The sequence below is a fragment of the Pangasianodon hypophthalmus genome, chromosome 23 (assembly GCF_027358585.1).
Source record: "Pangasianodon hypophthalmus isolate fPanHyp1 chromosome 23, fPanHyp1.pri, whole genome shotgun sequence".
Lineage (NCBI taxonomy): Eukaryota > Metazoa > Chordata > Actinopteri > Siluriformes > Pangasiidae > Pangasianodon > Pangasianodon hypophthalmus.
In genome coordinates, this window is record NC_069732.1 from 4,044,365 (window position 1) to 4,055,051 (window position 10,687).

The following is a 10,687-nucleotide window of genomic DNA, read 5'->3' on the forward strand; positions in this document are numbered from 1 at the left end:
TAAGAAAACAAACAAAAAAAAGTTATTCGGTGGCATTACACTAAAAAATCTTTATGGCACCTCCATTTATTTTACAAAGTAATATGAAAATACAGTGTACAGTATGTATATATTTTGAGTCTCTATAAAAGTTTCTACAGTGCAGTACAAATGAACAGGACCATTAAAGTTGGATCTTGTAGATGTACAAATGTCAAAGCCAGACGATAAATCAATGATAGAGTCATGTAAACCTGCCCAAAATAGGGCAAAATGCTGGTTCCACATTAAGCAAAACATTCAGATCATCATGAGACTTGAACTTCCTGTTTTGTGTCTCGCGTGCTACTCCTCCCTCTCTGCTCTTCCTGAACATTCAAAAGCAGCTCAAAGGAGCTTTCCAAAACCTGCCGAGCGAGGCGAGATCGTACCATCCCTGCACACCCGTGTGCCGAGGGTGAAAAGACAGCACTTTGGCTCTTAGTATGACAGAAGCGTGTCGGGCGTGAACATGTCCTCCAAGTTGCCCGAAGAGGATCTGTCGTGTCCTGTGTGCTGTGACATCTTCAGAGATCCAGTCCTGCTCCCGTGCAGCCACAGCTTCTGCCGGTCCTGCCTGCAGAGCTTCTGGGAAAGCTCCGTTTTCCGGAGCTGTCCCGTTTGCAGGAGAAGATCCTCAAAAAAGCAACCTCCGAGCAACCTGGCTTTGAGGAACCTATGCGAGGCCTTCGTGCAGACCCAGAACTGGAGATGTGAGAAAGAGAAGAAGGCGGCGTGCCCACAGCACGGAGAGAAGCTGAAGCTCTTCTGCGTGGACGACCAGCAGCCCATCTGCGTGGTGTGCCAAGCCTCGAGAATGCACAAGGGTCACAACTGCGCTCCCACAGACGAGGCCGCGCTGGACTGTAAGGTACTGTTCGGACAGAGGCGCTTTGTGTTGCACTGCTCTGTTGCTACATTGTGTCTGTAAAAAAAAAAAAAAACTCTGTTCCAAAAGGATTTGGTGTGGTTGCTTGAGAGAATGCAGTTAATCAAGTCCAGTCTGACACAATCTCAGTGTGCTCTGGCGGAGGATTACGAGCCGAGGCATTCCAGCAGCACCTCGCTGGCTCACATCTGCCTTTTGTACCTTTCGAACTCGAACGCTCTTGAAAAGTCTTCAATAAATCCATGTGCACATGTGTTTGAGCTAGAACTAGAATGCTTGTATTTCAAACACATGTTTTGGAACAAGAAAGTCTTGTTTCTGGAAGCAGAAGTCAGGGGTTAACCCAGTGCAATGCACTTTATTACATTCTCTATTAACTCTCTATTAAAAGCCGTGATTGTATCATTTAAAATGATCCTACTAATTTCACTTTCATAAAGTCACATGGACATGGAAGGTTACAGTGAACACGACTGATCTAAGTGTTTTTATGTATATTTAGGTAGATGTCAGTAAGTTTTATGGAAGGAAGAAAGGTTTGGCAAGATGGTGTAGATACCAGATTCTTAAGAAAAACACTTCTTAGTTGCAGTGGCTAAGTTTTCTTTCTCTTATTTCATAAAATATGCATTCAGTGTCATAACTTTTTTGTTTTTCTATTCTATTTCAATTTTTCTTCTCAATTTAAACACAGAATGAATTTCATGGAGCATTATCGTATATATGTACTTTTAATTTTCATCTACCCTGCAGTAAATAACATCTAGGCAAATGAAAATATCTTGAATACAGTCAAATTTGTTTAGTATTTCCTATTATAAGATTACAATAAACCAAATATACTATATACTACCAAATATACTAATGCATACGGCATACTGTACGTGAGACGTTTTACCCCAGTATATTGTGTAAGACTATGGAGAATATAACACATGGATGGATTTTAATAGCTTTAACATTATTGAGGGTCAAAAATGTCTGCATTAGTATCTTAAAATCACAGATTAAAACTTCACAGATTAAAACTATGACTTATGACAATTCCACGGTCTCAATTTGTAAAAAAAAAAGAAAAAAAAGAAAGGACTTTCAGGAGTTCAGGACTTCATGATTATACTTAAACACCATTTTACAGAATACTTTAATCCAGACGTCTTACTCCTTACGTTTTTATTTAGAACATCTGAGTACTTAATCTCAAAGATCAAGATTTTCTTCTGTTTTGCCCAGCAAGAAATTAATTCAGTCACATTTCTGCATTTTAAATTGATAGATCAAATCTATACAAGTTTATACGGACAGTACAAACATCTTTTCATCTTTGCACAAGAGATACAAGCGATTAGTCTCAATTTGTAAAGGAAAAAAAACTGATTTCACTAAAGAATTTCATTCAGTTTTGAAATTCAAAGTTATAAAAAGAAAAAGAAAGAAAACGTACAAAGTTGTAATAAAAGGAAATGGAGCACCAAGCCCACCTGTAACCTTAACCTTCATAAGATTTACACGAATTTATTTTATAAATCAGTTTTCAAACTGTGAGACTATGATGGAGAAAAATACCCAGATTTTTTAAAATTTATTATTATTAAAATCATTTACTTTTAAATTTTATTTTAGATATGTTTAATTTCAGACAAATTTCAAATGTAACCTTTGATTAGCAAAAATCTTTTTAAAAATTACAATAATAATATAATTTTGTGTATTTTATTTAATATTTATTTTATTTTATTTATATTCAGAATTTTAAGTGCATTTATGTTATAAATGTAATCATCATGTCGTAGTAGTAATAATAAAAACAATTAATAATAATAATAAGATTAATAAGGAGAATAAAATGTATATAAATATTGGTATAAATAGGGAGGAGATAATAAATCAGCAAAAAGTATAGAGCACAATAAGTATAAATGTTTATGGAAATAGAGTCACGTAGATCTTTTTGCTGTACTTTTTGCACTTCCACTACTACCTGAGTAAGATTTTCACATAAACTTTCACTTTGGTGTAAATTTTCTGCACTTTTTATCATTTTTGTGCTTATTTTGTGCAACCATGCTTATAGGAGAAGCTCGATTCTGCTCTGAAGCTGCTGAAAGACAAGCTGGATGTCGTGACTAAACTCAGAATGACTTCAGCTATGACACTCGAGCATATCAGGGTAATTTTTTTTTATCTAAAAATTTTTAATTAGATAAAAAACGTACAAATAAAACAAATCAAGATTCTGTGTTCTTTAGAGTCAGGCCCAGCTAATAGAGAACCGAGTGAAGCATCAGTTCATGAAGCTTCACCAGTTTCTGCGTGAGGAAGAGGAAGCTCGGCTCTCTGCGCTAAAGGAGGAAGAGATGGAGAAGGTCCTTGCTATAAAGAAAAGAGATGAAGAGCTGATGAACAGGATCTCTTCTCTCTCAGACATCATCAGTCGCATAGAGCAGGAGATTGCTGCTGATGATCTGACGCTGCTGCAGGTAAAAATATCACGACCAGTGACTCTGGAATTTCCTGGATATCGTTGTTTACGGCGTGTTGACTGACTGCCAGGAGAACTTTCTTATTCTTGTTCCTCCTGGCTTTCAGAGTGTTCAGTGATGGCTTATTGTGTTTTGTTTCCTTCCACAGAACTTCAAATCTGCCATGGAGGGGTACGTAGAAACCCACCTTTCTATGTTAAAGGAAAACTCCACACACACACACACACACACACAAAAAATATATGAAATATTTTTATCTTGAAATATTTGTGATGTTTTTAGTGATTCTGTGTTAATTTGTGGGTTGGTGATGTATGTTTGTCATTCCCATGAGAATGAAGTTAGCAGTTGTGTCCCGCACTGATGTCACAGGGGGACGTTGTATAATAGCCTTTAAATAGAAGAAAAACTTCAACAATTTCAGTCAGGTTTTGCTTTTAGCTCCCGAAAACAAAACAGTGAGAGCTTCTTTTCTCACTCACCATTTCCCAGAGACGTTCAACCTCATATTAATGATTAATCCAGTACAGACATAGTGGGGACATTTGCACAAAGCCCCAGAATGCAGTGCAGCTGTAAGGCAGATACTTGACTTGGCTAGTTAGGGATCTAGGTGATGACAAGTGCGATGATGTGGATGAAGTTTTGGAAGTTTCAGCAGAGTGTACAGATGAGAAGGTGAGAGAACCCGACAGACTATAGGACTAAAGCGCTGTTGCATCGAGGGCTAAATCCCACTGCATCACTATCAGTACACAGTTGAAAGGCATTGTGGGAAATGTAGGAAACCAAACTGAAAATAGACCAACATTGGTTGGTGGTTGGTTTATTTGCATTAATGGATAATGTAAAGAGGGACTGGCTGTTCATATTGCTGGAATTACTAGCCATCTGAGCGCATGTTCTGTTTTTGCAAAAGCTTTTTTTGTTGGTTTTCTTGGTGAAAAACAGCCAACCGATTTTAATAAAAACTTCTTCTTTCTACAGAACTCAGAGTTCACCTCCAAATCCAAAGGGGTTTCATGGGGCATTAATAGATGAAGCCAAGCACTTGAGTAACCTGAAGTTCAGGGTCTGGGAGAAGATGCAGGAAGTTGCTCCTTACTGTAAGTACCTCAAAGAAACACAACACATCAGTGATGCACCATGGAGGAACAGTTTTAACCACAAAACATAAATGCAGATCAGTCAACAGACAGGCGTTTGTCCCAAAAAGAAAAAGTGTGATAGTGGGATGCTTTTATAGAAAATTAATCAACAGAAAGTTTACAGAAAACTTCACCATATCAACCTTTATATATTTTACTTTGTTAAATTTAACATGGACCAAAAGAAGCATATTTCGGTATCAAACATGGCTGACCAGGATCAACCAGAAATCTTGAACATCATATTTAAGGAGATTTAATCTTATTTATTGGCTGTCCATGGACATCTCTGTTAAGCCGAGCTCAGTTGATGAATTCGTTCTTCTTACAGTCTGAATCTTCATTCCTCTCTCAGCTCCTGTGACTCTGGACCCGAACACGGTGCACCCGTGTCTCAGGCTGTCAGAAGACCTCAGCAGCGTCCATTACAGCAGCCCGGGTCTTCCTCTCCCCACCAATCCTGAGCGCTTCTGCGTCAGCGCAGAGGTTCTCGGCTCGACAGCCATCTGCTCTGGCACGCACGCCTGGGAGGTGGAACTGGGACAGAGCGATGACTGGATCCTGGGCGTAGCCAGCGTGTCCGTTAAGAGGGACTTGGAGGTCCCGGCACGCCCGGAGAACGGGTTCTGGACGCTGTGCATGCGGGACGGAGAGTACAGGGCCATGGCGTCTCCTGTAAGGACGCTGAAGGTGGACAAGAAGCTGCAGAAAGTTCGAGTGGAGGTGGACTGGGATGCCGGAGAGGTTCGTTTCTCTTGTCCCGAAGATGGGCAAATGCTGCACAAGTTCACACAGACGTTCACGGACAAAGTGGTGCCGTATTTCTACACGCAGAGTAAAAAGCCTCTGAGGATTGTACCACAGCTGGTGATGATTTCAATGAAACGAAACTGAGATGTATGGAATAAATGTGTTAAAAAGGAGTAGCTTATGCTTGGGGTACTGATAAGAAGTTCAAATCTCACCACTAAAAAGCTGCCAGTGTTGAGTCCTTGAGCAAAACCTTTACTCCTCGACTGCTCAAGTGTTTTCTCACTTTGGAGGAAAGAGTCAGACAAAAGAGTAAAAATGTATGTGTAAAACTTTAACTGTCATGGCCAGAGAGTGGAGTTTTCTGTCTTTCAGTTCCTGTTTACTTCCTGTTTGGTTGCTCATCCCCAAAATCCTAAGACCCTGGTGCACTGAATCTTTAAAGTCACCCAAAACACACTTTTACCCTAAACAAGGAATTTAGATTTTATGAATATCTATGTAAATGTGATTGCACTAGCTTCTTTATGATACTGTGGTATTGTCTGGTGCACATTTGCATATTGGAATCTGATTGGTCCTTGTAGTTTATGATGTAATAACACCTGCCTGACACATGTTCAGAAGTAACACATATTTGATTTTTCACTCAGATATTTAGCTTCCTTGTGTTTCTTGAAATAATAACTCCCTCATCTTCAGGAGTCACTTTATCCTGGTCAGGATACGGAGTCTATTCCAGGTCTATTCCAGGAAAACTGGACATGAGAAGGGAATGTATACGGGATGAGACGACGGTCCGTTGCAGGGCATCACTCACACACATTTACACCACGGGCCAATCTAGAGTCACCTACTAGTGTGTTTTTGGGAGGTGGGAGGAAACCAGAGAGCCTGGAAGTAATCCACATGGACACAGGGAGAACATGCGAAAACCTCAGAGCCCAGGATGGAGCTGTGAAGCAACTACTGTACCACCCTAATAATAATAATGATAATAATAATAATATATAATTGTGTGATCATTGAAGAATATATAATAATATATGTTATAATATATAATAATAATAATTGTGTGATCATTGAAGAACATGAATTTATTTATATACATATTTTTTAAATAGACTGACTGATAATAATCAAATAAAGATGTGTATAGTGTGTATTTTTAATGCATTTTTCATTTCCTCACTGCTCCTGCACAGCTGCTTCAGTAAGAACAGTAGACTTCATGGATTTCAGATTTAATTTATTTGCCATTACGTGTTTTTTTAATCAAATATATAAATATCATCCTGTATCCAATGACTGTAGGCCAGCTGTGAATAAATACATATTACGCAATATAGTGTACATTAAGAAAAAAAGATCATTAATATGCATTATGTATGTTAAATATTTACAGAGTGAATCAGTCAGTAAAATGAACAAGACCTGAAAACAGAACAGATTTGGAAAATTATGGTAATTATGTGTAAGCATGAAACACATGATGGCGCCAGAATTCCACTCAGCGAAAGCGGTTCCTGGGTCAGCTTTAAGGATGTAATGGTTTAATCCACATTCTGTGTCTCAGATCTTTAAAATCATGCATATGTTAGATAGTATTCCAGCTAAATGCTTCCGAATGGCTTGCAAATGCTAGTGCAAGGAATTCCTTCTGGAATTAAACTCACAAATTAAATATTTCTATTATAATATTTATAAAATGCACATATAAGAACTACATGCAGAATTACTGGCACCCTCAAAGTGAAAAATATTCTATAAAATAAACATTAAACACATTTCAACTCAGATATCGAAAATAAATAAAAATTAATTTATTTATTAATCAGATGTTAACTATTAATACCATAATTTAAAAAATGTCAAATGATTGTTAATTTATGAAAAAATATTATAAATAATAATTAATTATTTTAGCAAAAATCTTCCAATAAGTGCTCACTTAAAAAATTCTTAAAACCCGTTTGAGAAACAATCATTAAATTGCTCTCAAATTCCAGATGTTCTGTTCTGTGAATTATTATTTTTTTAACCCAAATATAAAGTGGTGCATACATAAAACATCTTTAACATCTGTCATGTTGGGGGAAACCAAAGAGCTTACAGTACAAAGTGATGACTGTTATTGTTATTGGTCAGTTATTGTTCAAATAAAATTATAAGCAGTTACAATACCATTAAGCAAGATTACGGTATGTTCATAATAATAATAATAATAATAATAGTAATAAAAAAACAAGTTTAGTTTGTTGTAGATGCCACTTCCAATCAGTGGTTTGCAGAGGACATCCCAATTTCTGGAATTCCATCCCTAATGAAAACCTGTGGTCTTAAAGGATGGGAGGATGGACCAAGTGTGTTCAACCTTGTTAGACACTGCAGGTGCAGACTCAGTGCAGTTATTCCAGCGGAGGCTTTACCAAGTGTAAAGGTGCCAATAATTATGCATAAATGAATCAAACTAGATTAAAATGTTTAGGCTCAAAATAAAACCAGTTGTAGAGATTAGTCATATTATTATATTCATGTTTGCTCATTTTTATAAAGGGTGCCAATAATTTTGGAACTCACTTTGAAACGTTTTCAAAATCTGGACCAATCTGGGTGCTCGAGTCTTGTGGAGATGTAAGGCTCTAAGCTGGCGATTGCTCTGGTTTTTTTGTACAGCAGAGCTTCTTCACCAAAGACTCGGGCAGGAAGGGGATCTTCTCCAGGCGAGAGAGGTAGATGAGTGGCTGGATGCTGCTGCTGATGTTCAGGAAGGCGTAACCCACAGGCTGGACATAGCAGGTGAAGACCATGGGCGAATAGTGATCCTGGAAGGGGAACAGGGCCACCAGAGGAAGGTAGTTAAAAATAATGATGCACAGGATGGACAGCACCATCTTGAAGGCCTTCTTCTTCATGGGGTGCATCTCGTCCTTGCCTGCGCCTCGTGAGCGCTTCAGGGCCCACAGGATGGATACGTTGCAGATGACCATCCAGGTGAATGTGGCCAGGACCTCTCCTGTGAAGATCTTCTCGAAGTCAGGGAGGCCGCCGATGGTTTTAGCCGAGGCGTAAGCGAAGGTGAGGCAGAACACAAACACTGTCAGGCCAATCCTGTACTTAATGTGCTTCAACTGACCAAAAGCGATTGGGAAGACCACAGCGACAAAGCGGTCCAGACAGATGCAGGAAAGGAAGAGCGGCCCACTCGTGTCCTTCACGCCGTAGGAGAATTTCAGTGCAGACCAACCTTCCTTGCTCTTCCAGTAGAAGAGATTGAGGAAGCTTATAGGGACCATGAGACCGAAGTAGGCATCCATGAAGGCCAGGCAGCCCAGGAAGATGTCAGAGGTGGAGGGCTCGTGTCGGTTACGGATCAGGATGGCGATGACCAGGACGTTGGCCGGAAATCCTAACACTATGTTAAAGGTTTGCACTGCCAGGTCGAACAGGACGCCTTCCACCATGTCATCACACCCATCAAACACACTGAAGGGCTTAGGGGTCGTGTTCAGCGCCGGAGAGGCTGCAGTGGGATCGACCGTCAGGTTCATTCTGATGTAGAAGTCGTACAGGTAACGCATGGCTTCAGAAGAGTCAAATGTGGTGAAAGAGATTCTGATGGACAAACCTAGAAAAAAAAAAAATACATATAAATAAATAACCATCTAAAAAAAATTATGACAAGCTGATAGACTGTTTGGAAATTTAGAACAGAGGAGTCTAGCATCATCATCATCATCATCATCATTAATAAATAAATATTAATTTAATGAAATAAAAAAAAACAAAAAACAAATCCACCAAATCAACAAGCAAAATTAAATTAGAAAATATAGTAACATTTCATAATGCGAAATGTTCATATAATGGAATTAAAACCCTGACAATTAAATAATAATGACACATTAAGGAAGGTATAAAACACTTGGTGCCTTGCTGTTATAGGAAAATAATCAACAACAGGATGGTGTGATGAAGAAGAGTTACTGTTACCACCCTGAAGCTGATCATTTTCCCTAAACAGCACATCCCAAAGTGTTTTATTCCTCTTATACCACAGCAGTTTCCCAGTGATCATTACAATCTTTCATTTATTAATGAAAGTTCATGGGATTTATCCATTTATGGTTACATTTAATGTTGTGGAACTTTCCCAAAACAAGTTCCTGTATTGGTACTGACACCTTCCACAAATGTTAAAAAAAAACATCTGCTAACAGAAAACTTCACCATATAAAAAATCAGACATTTTTCTTTTGTTATTCAATTCACTTATTATTAGACGTAGTTTATGTGGAGTGTCCTCCTTACAAGTTCCTGTGATTGAGCTGTTACTATAGAAACGATAACGTATTAGAACGAGCGCATTAATGTAAACTTGTGATTTAAGTAGTGTGGTATATTTCAGTTAAAATAATATATATCCATTGTGTTTAGGTAATATTTTGTGTACAATGGATATAAAAAGTTTACACACCCCTGTTAAAATGGCAGGTTATACTGATGAAAAAAATTAAACTAAGATAAATTATGTCAGAACTTTTCCCACCCTCAGTGTGAAATTACAACGTATAAAAATTAAAATTAAGTGAAAAACAATCAGAAATTTTTGGGAGAATTAGGAAAAATAAAAAAGTTACACTAACCTTGCTGCCTAAGTGTGTGCACCCTTTTATAACTGGGGATGTGGCTGTGTTCAGAATGAACCAATCATATTCAATCTCATGTGCAAAAGTAATTATCATACAGCTGTTATCAATGAAGTTATTCTGATTAACCCCAAATAAAGACCAGCTGTTTCTGTAGGATTTTCTTCTCATCTTCTTGGTTTCATCTGACTGCTGAAGCCGTGGTCTGCAAGGAGCTTACAAAGCATGTGCGGTATTTCACGATCAGGAGAGGGGTATAAAATAATTTTCAAAACATTCGATCTACTATGGAACACGGTGAAAACTATTATCAACAAGTGGAGAAAATGGAGTACCACAGTGACATCAGCAAGAACAGAACGTCCCTCTAAAATTTAGGACAAGACAAAAACACACTACTGTTTTTGTCAGTGAACACACTACCGCACAACTAACTGTACACACTGTTTATATCATACATACGCTGTATGTATTATTCACTGTCATCTATCTATCTATCTATCTATCTATCTATCTATCTAGTTATTCCTTCAGTCAGAAATGCAATTCATGCTTAAACAGCTGAGCCTGATGTTCAGTAATCGTGTTGCTGTGTTAATAAACACCGAGCAGCAGCAGCAGCAGCAGTGCGTGAGTCATGTCACTGTCAGAAAAATAAATCAGAGGCCACAAACAGATGAAAGTATCTCGAGACAGCAGTGTCTCCTCCTCAGGGCTGTTATTGTGTTATCCTGTGTGCTCGTGCCAAAA

General features: G+C 38.3%; 2 protein-coding genes across 2 annotated transcripts; one reads left to right on the plus strand and one right to left on the minus strand.

Annotated features, from left to right (window-relative positions):
• Positions 1-442: 442 nt before the first annotated feature.
• LOC113546255 (nuclear factor 7, brain) lies at positions 443-6,469 on the plus strand. The gene is made up of 6 exons (XM_026946014.3): positions 443-889; positions 2,982-3,077; positions 3,157-3,387; positions 3,539-3,561; positions 4,378-4,496; positions 4,894-6,469. The coding sequence occupies exons 1-6, from the start codon at positions 491-493 to the stop codon at positions 5,430-5,432; spliced, it is 1,407 nt and encodes a 468-aa protein (XP_026801815.3). The 5' UTR covers positions 443-490; the 3' UTR covers positions 5,433-6,469.
• Positions 6,470-7,930: 1,461 nt separating this feature from the next.
• Positions 7,931-8,997, minus strand: LOC113546216 (G-protein coupled receptor 183-like). Its single transcript, XM_026945980.3, has one exon. The coding sequence runs from the start codon at positions 8,951-8,953 to the stop codon at positions 7,931-7,933; it is 1,023 nt and encodes a 340-aa protein (XP_026801781.3). The 5' UTR covers positions 8,954-8,997.
• Between the last annotated feature and the right edge of the window lie 1,690 nt (positions 8,998-10,687).